The sequence below is a fragment of the Heterodontus francisci genome, chromosome 30 (genome assembly GCF_036365525.1).
Source record: "Heterodontus francisci isolate sHetFra1 chromosome 30, sHetFra1.hap1, whole genome shotgun sequence".
Lineage (NCBI taxonomy): Eukaryota > Metazoa > Chordata > Chondrichthyes > Heterodontiformes > Heterodontidae > Heterodontus > Heterodontus francisci.
In genome coordinates, this window is record NC_090400.1 from 42556911 (window position 1) to 42575335 (window position 18425).

Below are 18425 nucleotides of genomic sequence, written 5' to 3' on the forward strand. Positions count from 1 at the left end.
TGAATATTGCGCAATCTATTTGGCTCATCTGGCTATCATGGTTGAATAGCTGGCAGTGTGTGCAAGCTGTGAGATATGGATTTTTTTTTTTATTGGTGGGATGTGGACATCCTGACTAGGCCAGTATTTATTGCCCATCCCTAATTGCCCTTAAACTGAGTGGCTTGCTAAGCCATTTCAGAGGGCATTTAAGAGTCAACCACATTGCTGTGGGCCTGGAGTCACATGTAGGCCAGACCAGGTAAGAACGGCAGATTTCTTTCCCTCAAGGACATTAGTGAACCAGATGGTTTTTACAACAATAGTTTCATGGTCACCATTAGACTAGGTTTTAATTCCAGATTTATTAATTGAATTCAAATTTCACTATTTGGTGGGATTTGAACCCATGCCCCTAGAGCATTAGCCTGAGCGCTGGATTACTAGTCCAGTGACATTGCCACTACGCCACCAGCAGTACTAAGTGTGTGAGAGTGCAGCAGAGCTTATGAATGTCAGGTATGAGTCCTGATTGATAAATTGTTAGTAGGTGAGTGATGAGGGTGTGGTGAATTAAGCGGTTTCTGAGGCTAGTGGTTCAGTTGGTAGGATATGGCATCTGAGGGTGCACTCACTGACATTGACCACTTATGTGAGGTCATTGAACTTCTTGTCGTATTGCATCCAGGTCCTCGGGGCTTGAATCCAGGGGCTGGCATTCACCTCCATAGTCATCTGCTTTTTTTTTTATTCATTCATGGGATGTGGGCGTTGGTGGCCAGGCCAGCATTTATTGCCCATCCCTAATTGCCCTTGAGAAGGTGGTGGTGAACTGCCTTCTTGAACCGCTGCAGTCCATTTGGGGTAGGTATACCAACAGTGCTGTTAGGAAGGAAGTTCCAGGATTTTGACCCAGCGACAGTGAAGGAACAGCGATATAGTTCCAAGTCAGGATGGTGTGTGACTTGGAGGGGAACTTGCAGGTGGTGGTGTTCCCATGCATTTGCTGCCCTTGTCCTTCTAGTTGGTAGAGGTCGCAGGTTTGGAAGGTACTGTCTAAGGAGCCTTGGTGTGTTGCTGCAGTGCATCTTGTAGATGGTACACACTGCTGCCAATGTGCTTCCACTGCCTTCTGAGCACGTGTCTGCCCCCTAGCCCCTGCAGATACAGGACATCACTCCTCCTTTCCACTTCCTCCACCAAGGCCTCCAGTGCAGCAACAGAAAGCTTTGGAGCCCACTCTCTCCCATTTTTCTTTTTTTCCCCAAAAATAGACTTTATTCATAAAATCTGTAGAAATACATTACAAAACAATTCCGATTGGACATTTCATAAAGTGCAATAAAGATCAGTTTCTTTCAACACAGTTCATGAGGTGCCTCACTACCCTTGCTTTTTCAGGTGATATTTACAATGTACATTTGCATTACATACCAAAAAAAAATTCTCTCTCTCTCCCATATTGTGCCGTTCTTCAATGTTTCCCAAATCAGAGTCACTTCCGGCATGTCTGCCAGCACCTGCTCTAGCCACAATACACCTCCCCTTGAAGAGATGCAGGCTAGTTTTAACCAGTGCAGGCTAGCTTTAAGTGATGCTAGCAGTTCATGATATTGGTCATGCCTGTTGCTGCATGCAGCCAATCAACAGTGTGGTTAGCAGTTGCTAAACGCAGCAATCATTGAAACGAGCAGGTAGCACAAGATTGACTAACTGTGCGCCATGATCCCTGTGCCTGTTTCTGTGTGATATCAAATTTAGCACCCACAAACCAGCAGACAGAGGTGACTTTCACCCTGAGTTCAGGCTGAATTTAAATCATGGTTGTAAAGGCCAATAGGCTAATGTTTAATCCAATGGGTCATCCAATCCTACAGTTTAAATATCTTTAGTTCCAGGAGTTGGGTGGGTGAATTAACTGGTCCTTTAGTTTTAAAATTTAAAACCAGAACAGTAATTATAGGCAAAGCTGACATCAAAACTATCAGAAATGTTAGAAGAATCTGCAATTATATCAAACCTTATAATCATCAGGACCCCAAGGCACTTCAATAATTAATTATTGTTTGCAGGGCAGTCATTTGATTATTCAGGTGAATGTGGCCAAAGTTTTGTGTATGGAGAAGTGCTGCCCTTAGCAGTGAGACGCATGGCCAGATGATCTGTTTTTGGTGACATTGGTTGAGGGAGGAATGCTGGCCAGAACATGGGGAGATCTCTCTATTCTTCAAATAGTTCATTGGATTTTGTTACATCACCTAAATCAGCAGAACAGGTAGATAGCACTTTGCTTTAATGTGTCATCTAAAACACAGTACCTTCAGCAATGCAGCACTCCCTTAGTACTGTACTGGTCAACTTAGATAATGTGCTGAAGTCCTCCTGGAATAAGACTTAAATCCACAACCTTCTGATTCATAAATGAAAGTGCTACTGATGAAGTCAATCTTAAACAAACTTATCTTAAAAGTGTCTACAGTAAGGAGCTTTTTCTACCTCGGCTATAATTTGCTGCATCCACTTGGCTAAAAAGCCCTCTTGGGAGATAGCACAAGGCGGGCAGTATTGGATCAGGGGCCTGCTTTACACCCTCCCCGATATTCAGTTCTATTGACAGCAATGGAATTGAATGTTGGATGGGACATATAACAAGCAGTCCAATCAATACCACCCATTTTGTACCACCACCCAACACAACATTCTACCGGACTCTTTGGGTTGCCCAAGGCACAGACCTGACATTACCAGATTGCCTTCTTTTTGTTCGTCTATGATTTAGTCTTTTGGTTGTCATCAAGCTACATGCACAAGTAGGACCTGGGCTCAGGATTTCAACCTAAAACCAGTTTGACTATGCAAAAGCTGTTATGCACAGTGGGCTATGAATGTAAATGCTCACCTTACACCCATGTCTCTGTAGAGTGCCTGGTTCAGGACATACGGTGAATCTTCCAGAGTGCAAGCCACATAGTGCAGGAAATATTCACCCCTCTCTGGCCTGTGATAATTATGCCTCAGCAGGGCTATGGAAGAACTTATTTTCTTATTCTCACCATGAGCTTCTGAATCCTATTGTGGAAAAAGGCCCCCATTACAGAGTAGACAAGGACTATGTGCCAACATTCTTCCATATAAAAAGTCCAGAAAATACCCATATTTCAACTGCTTCGAGCAAAGGTATTCACCAACCTCTACAAAGGCTCCATAAGAATGCAGATGCAGGAATGATTTCCCAAACTATTCCATTTTACAGACTTTGGAATGACTGGCCAACAAGGGACCAGTAAATCTCTGAGAAGAGACAACGCAGTAATTTGAAAATCTTAATAGATTGTTCCAGACAGATTGAGGAAGGAATACTCTAGTTCTACAGTGAAATTGGAAATGAATTCATGAATATTTTCTTTAAAAGTCGGGAATGTTTTTTTATAAAGATGCGTTTACAATTTTGCAACCAATACTGACCAGATGAATTCTTCATGGACATACTAACAATACCACTAAGCACAGCAACCGAGCAATTCTTTCCCTTTGATGCCATATTGTGTGTTTTTCTCACAAAACCTTGGCAACAATTTTGCTGTACTGTGCTATATGGCAGGCTGGCTGGCTAGCTGTCACAGCGAAGGTGATGCTGCAACTGTAGAGGGCACATTTTCTTGTGCGGCCTGGTAAGAAACCCATATCCCACGGTTTAATGGCATATTCAGTACGGTTTGTGGTTCTGTAATTGGTTAATCCCTAATAACTGATCAAATCTGGCTGGTCTCAAGATCTACCTTCTGGCCTGGGGTGGGGGTGCTGGGAAGGTGGGAGAAAACTGCACATGTGTGTAAAGATGCGCGTGTGCAAAGACACCAAAAATGCCTTTAAGTGGCGTCAGGAGATACAGTGCAAATAAAAACCACAACTTGGATTTATATAATGCTCAGGCAGCACCTTCCAAACCCGTGACCTTTACCACTTAGAAGGACAAGGACAGCAAATGCCTGGGTGTACCACCACCTGCAAGTTCCCCTCCAAGTCACACACTATCCTGACTTGGAACTACATCGCCGTTCCTTCATGTCACTGGATCAAAATCCTGGAACTCCCTTCCTAATAGCACTGTGGGTATAACTACCACACATGGACTCTAGCGGCTCAAGAAGGCAGCTCACCGCCACCTTCTCGTGGGAAATTAGGGATGGGCAATAAATGCTGGCCTGACCAGCAACGTCCACATCCCATGAAACAAATAAATAAATAATAATGGTCTTCAAAATAACAAAATGTTCCATGGGGTTCACAGCTAAGAGTCAGGCTCGAGCAAGAGTTGGAGGTAGCTAACAGCACAGTTGAAGATGTAGAGGGGTATCAAGGTGAAAAGGGCTAGAGATCCAGAGTGCAGGAGTATGATGGCTTAAGGCTCTGTCATTGATTGTAAAGCAGAAAGTGGGTGAACACGTTAGAGCAGAGATTAGAAGCAAGGCCATAGTGCTAAAGGAGTTTGCAGAAGTATACAGCAGTGAGGCTATTGGAGGAATCTGTCATATTTTGAAGTCAGTGTATTGAGGGAGGGAGAGGCAGTGGAGAAGATCAATAAGTAATCAGGACTCCATGTGGAGTAGAATAAAGGTAGCAGAGTTCCGGATGAGGTGGAGTTTAATGGAGGATGGACCTTCGCAGCCGAGCAAGAAAGGAAAAGGAAAAGTGAGTCTGGAGGTAGCGTAGAGCTAGTGGTAGGGATAGGACTGGGTGATATTTCAGAGGTCAAAGTTGATGGCCTTGGTGATGGTCAGGATATGGAGAGTTTGAAGCTGACTCAAGCAGGACATTGAGGTTGTACACTGTCAGAATGAGCTTGATTTGGCATCCAGGATTGGGGATGGAAAACTAAAGGACAGAATTTCTGGTGTGGACTGAACAGGATGGGTTTTGCCTTGCTTATATTAATCTGCATAAAGTGCTGATTCATCTATACTCGTTCAGTCAGACAACAAAATATCAGTCATGGAATTAAATGTGGTACTGGAAAGTTATAGCTAGATATTATTAGCATACATGTAAAAGCTGATCCCATGCTTAGAGATAAAGTATCTGTAGGACAATGTATCAATAAGGAGCATCAATAGGCTAAAAAGGAAACTTTGGGGCATTAAGTAGCTGTCTTTGCAGGCATTGTAGGAGACGTCATTGTAAAAGGTGTGGTAGCTGATTTGACACAAGTGGGAATGGAACCACATGAGGGCAAAGCTATGGAAGAAGGCCATGGAGAATGGCAATGGAGGAAGATGGTATGGTTGATTGCACTGAAAATCATAGAAAGGTTGAGGACAAGGATGGGTAACCCAAAACACTTTGACCAGAACAGTCTGAGTGCTATGAGCAGGATGGAACTCAGCTGAAAGATTTAAATAGGGTGGGTGAGAGGGAGAGGTACATAGTTGGAAGGTGACAACACGCATCAGAACTTTGGAGAGGAAGCATAGGTTGAAAGTGATGCGATAGTCAAACAGGACTGCTAGATCAAGATTTTTTTTAAGGAGTAGAGTGCTACCCAGGTTAATAGGGCTGTTAAGAAGGCATATGGTGTGTTAGCTTTTATTAGTAAGGGGATCGAGTTTCGGAGCCACGAGGTCATGCTGCAGCTGTACAAAACTCTGGTGAGACCGCACCTGGAGTATTGCGTGCAGTTCTGGTCACCGCATTATAGGAAGGATGTGAAAGCTTTGGAAAGGGTGCAGAGGAGATTTACTAGGATGTTGCCTGGTATGGAGGGAAGATCTTACGAGGAAAGGCTGAGGGACTTGAGGTTGTTTTCGTTGGAGAGAAGGAGGAGGAGAGGTGACTTAATAGAGACATATAAGATAATCAGAGGGTTAGATAGGGTGGATAGTGAGAGTCTTTTTCCTCGGATGGTGATGGCAAACACGAGGGGACATAGCTTTAAGTTGAGGGGTGATAGATATAGGACAGATGTTAGAGGTAGTTTCTTTACTCAGAGAGTAGTAGGGGCGTGGAACGCCCTGCCTGCAACAGTAGTAGACTCGCCAACTTTAAGGGCATTTAAGTGGTCATTGGATAGACATATGGATGAAAATGGAATAGTGTAGGTCAGATGGTTTCACAGGTCGGCGCAACATCAAGGGCCGAAGGGCCTGTACTGCGCTGTAATGTTCTAAAAAAAAATCATAGAAGTTTTTAAAGCAGGTGGAAACAATCTCTGAAAAAGGGAGCAGGGAATAAAAAAAAGTGCCAAAAGGAAATGGAGCGAAGAGACACAGTAGTGATAGATAAATGATAACAAATAAAAATGAACAACAGAGAATTGGTGTGGAAGAAATGCCAATTGGTGATGCCCCTGCTCACAGTTAAATACAATGGAAGTTGTATCAATTAAGCAACTACATTCCCCATTATTACAAACCTGTTGGGTATTTGCTTTTCGAATGCGGCGATTTTATCACAGCAGAGACCTTCTTCAGTCTTAAACTCCACTTAAATAGACTGGGTTTTACCAAGTGAGGATTCTTACCAACTTTAGAAGGACAGCAATCACAGAAAGCAGAAGGATATGGTACTGCTTTAAAGAGGGTGCAGGAACAAAAGGACCTGGAGGTTCACATGCACAAATCTCTGAAGGTAGCAGGATAAGTCGATAAGGCTGTTAAAAAACATACAGGTTCCATGGTATCAGGGATGACGAACTTCAGTTATGTGGAGAGCAAGGGAATCTGGGATTGTTCTCTTTAGAGGAAAGAAGGTTAAGGGAAGACTTAATAGAGATCTTCAAAATTTTGAGGTGTTTTGATAGAGTACATAAGAAAAATAGTTTTCACTGGCAGGTGGGTCACTACCAGAGGACACAGATTTAAAATAACTGGCAAATGAACCAGGGAGAGAGAAAGAGAAATTTTTATTCCTTTAAGTTGTTATGATCGGGAATGCACTGCCTGAAAGGATGGTGGAAGCAGATTTCAACAGTAATTTTCAAAAGGGAATTGGATAGACACTTGAACGGGAAAAAGTGCAGGCTATGGGGAAAGAGAAGGCGAGTGGGACCAATTAGATAGATTTTAGATTTAGAGATACAGTACTGAAACAGGCCCTTCAGCCCACTGAGTCTGTGCCGACCATTAACCACCCATTTATACTAATCCTACACTAATCCCATATTCCGATCACATCCTCACCTGTCCCTATATTTCCCTACCACCTACCTATATTAGGGGAAATTTATAATGGCCAATTTACCTATCAACCTGCAAGTCTTTTGGCTGTGGGAGGAAACCGGAGCACCCGGAGGAAACCCACGCAGACACAGGGAGAACTTGCAAACTCCACACAGGCAGTACCCAGAATTGAACCCGGGTCGCTGGAGCTGTGAGGCTGCGGTGCTAACCACTGCGCCACTGTGCCGCTCTTTCAAAGAGCAGACACAGGCACAATGGGCTGAATGGCCACCTTCTGTGCTGTTTGATTCAATGATAGTGATGTAACTCAGTGCAGGCATATTTTGCAAGCTATTACATTCGACGTTTAAGTAGTCCAATTGGTTACTAACGTAAAGAACAGTATAAATGTACCCATAATAATCCATGCTATAGTACTGTCCTACCTTATAAAGAGTCTGGAAAACAGTTTTATAAACAAATTCAAGACTGGAACTAGAGGTCTCTGCTGCTCGTTGGATATCATGAAGCCACTTCCTCCTAGCCATAGATCGTGCTCGCTCCGTGCAATTCTGTTCATTTCTGGTTGTGAGAAATGTTACTAGATTGTCAAAATCAGATTCATTGTCAGAGATTTCAGCAGCAATCGTTTCAATGTATGAGCTAAACTCCAACTTTGACAAAGTGGGATTGTTTCCATAGTACTTGTGGAAGAGTTTCAGCTTGTGATGAGCTGTTGAAGAAATACATAATAAATGTTACACACAGCTCTCATTTTCTACAGTGGAAAGAATCAAACATGAAAAAGAAAACGTCTTTTTCAATTATTTGCTTTTCCATGTGTTGTTAAAAAAGTGACAACACAGCTGAATTGTTTTCTTTAAAATCAAGAACTTAATAATACAGCAAAGGAAGAATCTGTGAGTAGGACATAAAAAGTGATGGACAATGATAAAACTTATAGGTGGATAGTTGTGACCAGCAGAATATCCTTGGGATCAGTCCTGGACCCTCTAAATGATCTTGAAGGAGTATCTTGAGTATAATGCTTAAGTTTGCAGATGGTATCTGTTTATAGACATGTTACAAATAATTCAGTCCCTGGAGAGCCGATGGAATTTGATCACAATCTTGAACTGAATTATATGTTTTTAAAACATTATTTATTTTCAATTCCCTATTCTCACGATGGACTGGTGGACAAAGACACTGCCCAATATGGCACTAAGCCATGAAGACCAGAAGGTCTAATCTCATTTGGTGCTGAGTTAACTCCTTACAGTCAAGCCAACAGCTGATATGCTTATTGCCCTTGAACCAAGGAGGAGAGGGAATAAAGCAACTGCTCTTGACATACTGGTAAATATAGGTGTCTGGATATTGTGGTTTGTCCCCAGCCATACAAGCACAAATGTTCTAGGCTCAATTTCTGCTCTGTGTGAAGCAGGGATCGTCAACACGTCCATACAAAGACACCAGTGTCCGTGTTGAAAATTTTGAGGTCCATGACTGATAATATCAGGCATGAGAAATTTCCTATTGGCTTCTTCTCCCAGACCAGTCTGACTTTTAAAAAATTGCAGCCGTCAGTTTCACAGCTGACAGGTGCTTAGAGCAGAGACAGAGCTTCCAAACCTCGGACAAGTTCATGGTTTTCTGGCGGATTCCAATTTTTTTTACAAAGCCTGCCAAAATCCACAAGCTTCTCCAAAGTTCAGAAGTGCTGGCTCTGCTCTAAGCACTTGTCAACTGTGAAACTGATGGCTGCGATTTTTTGAAAAACTTTAAAAAGCCAGTGAGTTTGGACCAAAAATAGGCATTCTGTAATTTGATTCTGACCTACCTGGAAATCAGACCAAGACCCAGAAACTGGTTTACCTCTCTGTAAAGAATCCCTGCATCAAGAATGATACTGTTGCCTGCCACATTTTTAAGAAACCATGAATGCTTGCAGAAATCATGTCTCTTTAAAAAGGACTTTTGCATCGAATGTGTAACAGAGAACTAACACCTGTTGCTACACCCCTGATGGAAGATCTATATGAAGCCCGCTGCAATTGAATTTCCTTGAACACCTATCCATCACAGACTGTTCATCAACCTCACCTGGAAAGACTTTGAGTGGCATCCAACTATTCATCTTTGGGACACCTCATCTAACTGAAAATCTTCTTTCCAGATCATGACAGACTAAGTTTTTTTATTATTCCTTTCATTCCTATGAAACAGCTGTAAACCAAACTCCTTTTTTTTCCTGGTGAATAAGTTTTTGGATGTATGTGTATATGCATGAGGGCCAGGGAAAATAAGGAGCTTTAATATCGCAATTCATATATTGATTTGCTTCATTATTGGTGAAAGACTTGGTTTTATAATAAATAGTTAATTTTTTGTTGATTAAAGAAAACTGGTTTGTGTGCTTTATTCTGGGGACAAATCAAATATCTAATTGGCTGTTTTCGGTACGTGGGAAAATTTATTGATATGCTGTAACCTGTGGAGTAGTAGGACTGAATTAACAGTGCACTCCTCCCGCCTTGGTCGTAACACAAGCAATAAAGAAAAAGCAAGTCAGAGGTTTCAACAACCTTCCACAGCATTCCTGAAAGCTGTATCTTTAACCCTGCACAAATGCACCTGTTGATGGCTGACTTAAATTTGTTTGATGTGATTCCTGGCTTTGACAAGAACTGTAGGCTGGAGATTCCTACTTCTAAAAACATTGGAAAAGAAGCAGATCGTACTTTGCCTGTGCTGCAGTTTTGGAACTCTGTGGAATGCAGAATCCATCACCTTGCAAGGCTAGTACAACGCTATCTGACAATTCCAACTAACTCTGTGGACATGGAGAGAGCTGTGACTAAACACGGACAGGTGATCACAGCGCAGAGACAGGGAATGAAGAAAGAGTCAGTTGCAAGTTGCTCCATGCTCACATTCAAACACTGTCTTCAGTGAGTAAAGAATGTAACCTGTTTTTAGTCAGCTTTTTAAAATAGTTTTTGAGTATACAATAAATGGCACTTGAAACCAGAAACCTCCCTTGTATTTTTTTTGTTTTAAACTAGATCATTTTCATGGTTTGTTGCGACACTTTGAAATTTAAGATTTAAATACACGGAATTCATGATTCTTAAATTTCTGTGACCGTGAAATTTAGTAAAATTTGACAGTGAATTTGGTAGGGCCCTAAACATTATTACTACAATGCCTGAGAATAAACAATTATAGGAATGTACAATCAACACCTTACTTCATTATATTATCTGAAATTGCATTGACCCCCTGACAGTCTGCAGAATTTCAAATGCATTCTGAAGATGTTAGTTTCTCACGATAATTCCTAATTTCTGCAAACCACCAGGGATCGACATAGAGCAGAAGCCAGCTGCTTCTCCTAGCTGACAAGTGACATCTGGCAGCCTGCTTATCCTCTCAACCAGAGTATGGATGTGGCACAGGGAGACATTAAAGAAGGTGAAATAGTGCAAAGTCGAATTAGATTACTCAGAGAAGTTTCAAAGTTTAAAATCAGAATATTTACTATTTTTAATGCAAGAATTTCCCAGAAGACTCAAAGAAACGCAGTGGTTAGCACCGCAGCCTCACAGCTCCAGCGACCCGGGTTCAATTCTGGGTCCTGCCTGTGTGGAGTTTGCAAGTTCTCCCTGTGTCTGCGTGGGTTTCCTCCGGGTGCTCCGGTTTCCTCCCACATGCCAAAGACTTGCAGGTTGATAGGTAAATTGGCCATTAGCAATTGCCCCTAGTATAGGTAGGTGGTAGGGAAATATAGGGACAGGTGGGGATGTGGTAGGAATATGGAATTAGTGTAGGATTAGTATAAATGGGTGGTTGATGGTCGGCACAGACTTGGTGGGCCGAAGGGCCTGTTTCAGTGCTGTATCACTGAACTAAACTAAATTACTCTGGCCTTTTATCGTTAAGAGTCAGGCTCATTTTTCAAATAAAAAGAAACGTCCCATTCCATTTTCTTGGGCCACACTGCACCATACATATATCAAAACTTTCAAGACCCCTGACAATGTTGCTCTGAGAATGCCCAGCTGGAGGTGTACATTAGCCACAGCCCGATTTTTCTTTCTCTCCCCTTGGGAACTGTTTGGTCTCCCAATGGTTGTAAGGCTGAGATCAACAAGAGAACATGTGGCAGAAACAGAGCAAGATTCTCTAAAAATTACCTAAAATACTGATTAGCATTTCTGTGCAGTCAGCCCCATTAGTCTACTCTCAATCATCAGTAAAGTGATGGAAGGTGTTGTCAACAGCATCAAGCAACATTGGCTTAGCAATAACCTGCTCAGTGATGCTCCGTTTGGCTTCTGCCAAGACCACGCAGCTCCTGACCTCATTGCACCCTTGGTTCAAACATGGACACAAGAGCAGAACGCAAGAGGTGAGGTGAGAGTGACTGCCCTTGACATCAAGGCAGCATTTGACCAAGAATGGCATCAAGGAGCCCTAGCAAAACTGGAGTCAATGGGAATCAGGGGGGAAACTCTCTGCTGGTTGGAGTTGTACATAGCACAAAGAAAGGTTGTGGTTTTTGGTGGGTCAATCATCTCAGCTTCGGGACATCACTGCAGGAGTTCCTCAGGGTAGTGTCCTAGGTCCAACCATCTTCAGCTGCTTCATCAATGACCTTCCTTCAATCATGAGGTCAGAAGTGGGGATGTTCGCTGATGATTACACAATGTTCAGCACCATTCGTGACTCCTCAGATACTGAAGCAGTCCATGTAGAAATGCAGCAAGACCTGGACAATATTCAGGCTTGGTCTGATATGTGGCAAGTAACATTTGCACCACACAAGTGCCAGGCAATGACCATCTCCAACAAGAGAGAATCTAACCATCTCCCCTTGACATTCAATGGCAATACGATCGCTGAATCCTCCAGCATCAACATCCTTGGGGTTACCATTGACCAGAAACTGAACTGCAGTAGCCTTATAAATACCGTGGCTACAAGAGCAGGTCAGAGGCTAGGACTCCTGTGGCGAATAACTCACCTCCTGACTCCCCAAAGCCTGTCCACCATCTACAAGGCACGTCAGGAGTGTGATGGAACACTGTCCACTTGCCTGGATGGGTGCAACTCCAACAACACTCAAGAAGCTTGACACCATTCAGGACAACGCAGCCCACTTGATTGGCACCCCATCTACAAACATTCACTCCCTCCACCACCGATGCACACTGGCAGCAATGTGTACCATCTACAAGATGCAGTACAGCAACGCACCAAGGCTCCTTAGACAGCACCTTCCAAACCCACGACTTCTACCACCTAGAAGGATACAGGCAGCAGATACATGGGAACACCACCATCTGCAAGTTCCCCTTCAAGCCACACTCCATCCTGACTTGGAACTATATCGTCGTTCCTTCACTGTCGCCCAGTAAAATCCTGGAACTCCCTTCCTAACATCACTGTGGGTGCACATACCCAACATGGACTGCAGCAGTTCAAGAAGGCAGCTCACCACCACCTTCTCAAGGGCAATTAGGGACGGGCAATAATTGCTGGCCTAGCCAGCGATGCCCACATCCCATGAACAAACAATAAAAAAAACCTCGTGTCAAAAACCTGTTAGTTCAAGCCGTTGATTTTTTCTTAACTTGATCCCTGCATATTGGAGTTGAAATTTAAATAATCTGCCCATACTTTCACACTTCCAGTAGGGAATAGAAGCTTTAGTTAACTTTCCTTTCTCAGGATGCTGGTCAATTATGCAGCTTTAACAACATCCTGGCTGTGATTAGCTAACTCAGGACAAGAGATCAAACCTGGGATCTTCCTGGTCTGTATGGCTCAGGTGCTCAAAGCATTATCAAGTTAAGACAAGAGGTGTTGACAGCCTTTAATATTTAACCTCCATAATCAGCACAGTGATGTAATTACTCACAGGCCTGATACCAGGACTGAATTATCCAATGCTACAGATCATTGTCTGAGGAAATGAACAACAAACCTACCTATGTGTGCCGTTCGTCATGATTATACTGTTACCTGGTTCCTCTCTCCATGTGGGGCAGCTCTAAATTGGAAAGCTGCTCTTTAACATGTGCCTAGCTCTTTTGTGCCATAACTGTGACATTTTCTGTTCTATTCATGTGTCATAGCTCGACTATGGGTTTACTCTGAGGAATGCTCACATCCTGACACTATTATGCACAGGCCCAGCTCATGGCATTTAATAAGCTAAAGGGGCAATGGTAGCTCTAGGGGATGAATGGACAGTCCACAATAAAGCGAGCTGAAGCTGCTGTTGATCATGTCGAGGTAATAAGGCTACATTCACTAGTATCTTCGACTAAACAATACCTGGATATCACAGTTAGTCCATTTCAATCTGCTGATGCAAGTCCCTAGAAATATTAAGTCATGCTTTGACAGCAATTCATAAAGTAGGTTGGGAAGATACAGGGAAAAAAAGAGGAGAAATAAATCAAACCCAATAAAATCCAATGCTACCCTGCCTCCATTTCTCAATATTATGAGCTAGTGAGCAACCAGGCAACCAGCAATCTTCTGTTATTTTCATATAGGAATGTTTGTCTATAACATGATAATCTGCCATGTGGAAATTCTTCAATGCTGTGTGCAGTAACAGAATTATCTCATTCTTAAGTCCTTTTCCCCCAAGTTTTCAAGGAGGAATAAGGAGAGCGAGACAAACATAGTAACTCCAGGGTATAAACTCGGAAGGAAAAACTGCACTGAAAATCTTGTCATAGTACAGAATTCGAGACATCAATAGCTACATCCAATAAATGTCTCACTGATGTGAAATCCCTTGCCACTCATTTTATTTGAAACCATAAGACCTTTCCCCTTCAATATGAACTTATGAATTTAAACAATCACAAACACCACGATCCTTGGAATGATTAGCAGTTGAGAGATAGGCATGAAGGGTGGAATGGTATCATGAGAAAACCAGTAATCAACTACACAAAGCAGTTCCGGTCCATTTATAAATTGCAAGATGCACTCCCTATGAAGAAAACTGCATTTAATTCTATATTCAGTCAGGTATAGAAAGTGTAGGGGGGTACTAAAAAAAAGTAATAGGAGAGCGAAGAGGGGACATGAAAAAACACTGGCAGGCGAGATAAAGGAAAATCCTAAGGTGTTTTATATGTATATTAAGGGCAAGAGGATAAACAGGGAAAGAGTGGGGCCCATTAGGGACCAAAGTGGCAATCTGTGTGTGGAGCCGGAGGACACAGGTGAGGTTTTAAATGATTACTTTGCATCTGTTTTCACTATGGAGAAGGATGATGTAGGTGTAGAGATCAGGGAGGAGGATTGTGATATACTTGAACAGATTAGCATTGAAAGGGAGGAAGTATTAGCTGTTTGAGCAGGCTTAAAAGTGGATAACTCCCCAGGCCCAGATGAGATGCATCCCAGGCTGTTATGTGAGGCAAGGGAGGAGCTAGCAGGGGCTCTGACACAAATTTTCAAATCCTCTCTGGCCACAGGAGAGGTACCAGAGGATTGGCGGACTGAAAATGTGGTGCTATTATTCAAGAGGGGTAGCAGGGATAAACCAGGTAATTGCAGGCCTGTGAGTCCAACAACAGTGGTTGGGAAAATATTGGAAAAAATTCTGAGGGGCAGGATTAATCTCCATTTGGAGAGGCAAGGATTAATCAGGGATAGTCAGCATGGCTTTGTCAGGGGGAGATTGTGTCTAACTAACTTGATTGAATTTTTCGAGGCGGTGACTAGATGTGCAGATGAAGGTAAAGTAGTTGATGTAGTCTACATGGACTGCAGTAAGGCTTTTCATAAGGTACCGCATGGAAGATTGGTTAAGATTGTAAGAGCCCATGGGATCCAGGGCAATTTGGCAAAGTAGATCCAAAATTGGATTAGTGGCAGGAGGCAGAGGCTGATGGTCAAGGGTTGTTTTTGCGAGTGGAAGCCTGTGACAAGTGGTACACCGCAGGGATTGGTGCTGGGACCTTGCTGTTTGTAGTGTACATTAATGACTTAGACGTGAATATAGGAGGCATGATAAGTAAGTTCGCAGATGACATAAAAATTGGTGGTATCGTAAAAAGTGAGGAGGAAATCCTTAGATTACAGAACGATATAGTTGAGCTGGTAAGATGGGCGGAGCAGTAGCAAATGGAATTTAATCCTGAGAAGTGTGAGGTGATGCATTTTGGGAGGACTAACAAGGCAATGGAATATACAATGGATGGTAGGACCCTAGGAAGTACAGAAGGTCAGAGGGACCTTGGTGTACTTGTCCATAGATAACTGAAGGCAGCAGCACAGATAGATAAGGTGGTTAGGAAGGCATATGGGCTACTTGCCTTTATTAGCCGAGGCATAGAATATAAGAGCAGGGACGTTATGATGGAGCTGTATAAAACGCTAGTTAGGCCACAGCTGGAGTACTGTGTACAGTTCTGGTCACCACACTATAGGAAGGATGTGATCGCACTGGAGTAGGTGCAGAGAAGATTCATTAGGATGTTGCCTGGGCTGGAGCATTTCAGCTATGAAGAGAGACTGAAGAGGCTGGGGTTGTTTTCCTTAGAGCAGAGAAGGCTGAGGGGGGACATGATTGAGGTATACAAAATTATGATGGGCATTGATTGGTCAGATAGGAAGAAACTTTTTCCCCTTGCGGAGGGTCAATAACCAGGGGGCAAAGATTTAAGGTAAGGGACAGGAGGTTTAGAGGGGATTTGAGGAAAATAAATTTCACCCAGAGCATGGTTGGAATCTGGAACGCACTGCCTGAAGAGGTGGTAGAGGCAGGAACCCTCACAACATTTAAGAAGTATTTAGATGAGCACTTGAAATGCCATAGCATACAAGGCTACTGGCCAAGTGCTGGAAAATGGGATTAGAATAGTTAGGTGCTTGATGGCCGGCACAGACACGATGGGCCGAAGGGCCTATTTCTGTGCTGTATAACTCTATGACTTTATGAAGTGAAATCCTCCTGCACTGGAAAGCATTCTAATGTCATAGATCCCTGGGCATGTTGACGTTAGTGCAATTGGACTTGCTTCAAGCAAACAAACCTTAGTAAGTATAGGGCAGATTCTCCAATTATAATTCACAGGGTGCAGAAGATTTTATTCATTGCAAAATTGGGAGCCTGACCTTCACGTTCAATTATTTAATCCACGAGCCTCTTCAATAAAATTCCATGCCAGTATTCCTGTCTTGTAAATTTACCCTTTAAAATCTTGGTGGCGGTGTTGGGGGCAGACATTCCAAATGGTAAAAAAAGGTAGCAATAAAATGGCAATGCATTCTATAGACTGAAAGGTCGCAGGTTTAGTCCCCCTCTATGCTGAGCTAGCTGACCTCACTTTGGGTTGACAGTATGAAAGCTATGATTAGCTTCTGTGCCCCTGTGCTAGACTGTGAGAATATAGCAGGATCACTGCTCTTGATCACTCTTAATGACTCCTGCCGGAAGAGGCAGAGAGACATTGGGTGAAGGCAAGACTGTCTTGCTTCTTGCGGTCTAATACCTCACTGTTAACCACACTTTGTGCTCCCTCATGAGAATGAGTACTTTAATGAGGTAGGGGAGGGCAACCAGCAACTGTGGCACGTTATGCCCGTCACTGCCTTCAGGGGTGAGCAAATTGCCAAAAAATGATGTGAGAGCACAGCGAGCAAATTGATGGCATAAAGTGATAGGACATGACTCCAAACTGAAATTCCTTGAGTTGAATTTGATAGCTGTCAACAGAAAGTAGGCCAGATACTTCCCACTGAGAAGGAATTGAAATTGGAGAGAAGTCAGCTCAGGAAGGCCATGCATAGCTTCTACTGCATGGTTACTGAGTATCATTGAAACAGGCCTGTGAGCAAATTGTCTTCTGAGCCAGAGAATAATGCAGCCCAGTAGTCCTGACAAAAATTGTAAATAATTTAACAGAAAGACACATCCAGCCTGGCTTCTAGGCTACTGTAGCTTTCAACCCAGCTTTATAGCATAGCCGTAGAGCAGCACAGCTGGCTGGTTTTCCAGAAAAAATAGTTCTGACTAAAAAGACATGTAGCTTCAACAAATGATTTGCTGGTGCTGTTTCTCTTACCTCTCTTTAAGGCCTTCTTCTCCATTCCATCCTTGTATGTGCTCAAGACATCTGCTAGCTCTCTCAGATTAAGGTAGCCTGAGACATTATTATCCCATTTTTCAAACAATGCCTCCAGGACCAGCCTGCGCATGGCAACTAATGCCTCACGATTTGCCTGGAACAAAACCATGGGGCATTAAAGGTGAAGTTCAAAAAAGGACAATCCTTCTGTAAACTGCTTTTGCAGCTGTCTTCTATCCACCTGGTATAGATAAAGGGGGAAATCAGCACACCATAAATGATTTTTTGGTAACAAAAACAAGAAATGCTGGAAATACTCAGCAAATCTGGCAGCATCTGTGGAGAGAGAAGCAGAGTTAACGTTTCAGATTAGTGACCTTTCATCAAAACTGGCAGAGCTAGAAATGTAAGTAAAGCGGGGATGGGGCAAGAGATAACAAAAGAGAAGGTGCTGATAGGACAAGGTCTCAGAGAATAACTGATCAGAAGGTCATGAGCAAAGGCAATTGGTGTGGTGAAAGACAAAGCGTTAGTACAGAGATGGTTTTCATTGACAGAAAACTGAACAGCCTGGCCCCAAGAACAAATATGAAACAAACAGTGGGTAGGCACAGTAGAAACAAACTAAACAAACTAAAACAAAATAAACACATAAAAAATATAAAACATTTTAAAATGGGGGCCCGTCATGCTCTGAAATTATTGAACTCAATGTTCAGTCAGGCAGGCTGTAGCGTGCCGTATCAGTAAATGAGATGCTGTTCCTCGAGCTTGTGTTGATGTTCACTGGAACACTGCAGCAATCCCAGGATAGAGATGTGGGAGGAGAGCAGGGGGGAGTGTTGAAATGGCCAGCAACCGGAAACTCAGGGTCATGCTTTCGGACTGAGCGGAGGTCTCTCTGCGTTTGGTCTCCCCAATTAGAGGAGACCACATTGTGAGCAGCGAATACAGTATACTAAATTGAAAGAAGTACAAGTAAATCGCTGCTTCACCTGAAAGGAGTGTTTGGGTCTTGGATAGTGAGGAGACAGGAGGTAAATGGGCAGGTATTACACCTCCTGCGATTGCAGGGGAAGGTGCTGTGGGAAGGCGGAGGAGGTGGTGGGGGTAATGGAGGAGTGGATCAGGGTGTCGCAGAGGGAACGATCCCTTCGGAATGCTGACAGGGGAGGGGACGAAAGGG

At 43.1% G+C, this 18425-nt stretch overlaps 1 protein-coding gene across 1 annotated transcript in view; it reads right to left on the reverse strand.

Moving 5' to 3' along the window:
• Positions 1 to 9273, reverse strand: part of LOC137346441 (EF-hand calcium-binding domain-containing protein 5-like) — a 35901-nt gene extending 26628 nt beyond the window's left edge. The window contains exons 1-3 of the mRNA XM_068009891.1: positions 9240 to 9273; positions 7580 to 7866; positions 2879 to 3048 (exon numbers count right to left, since the gene is read on the reverse strand). Of these exons, the coding sequence (XP_067865992.1) occupies positions 2879 to 3048; positions 7580 to 7866; positions 9240 to 9273 (491 nt within the window). The remainder of the gene's footprint in view (positions 1 to 2878; positions 3049 to 7579; positions 7867 to 9239) is intronic.
• Between the last annotated feature and the right edge of the window lie 9152 nt (positions 9274 to 18425).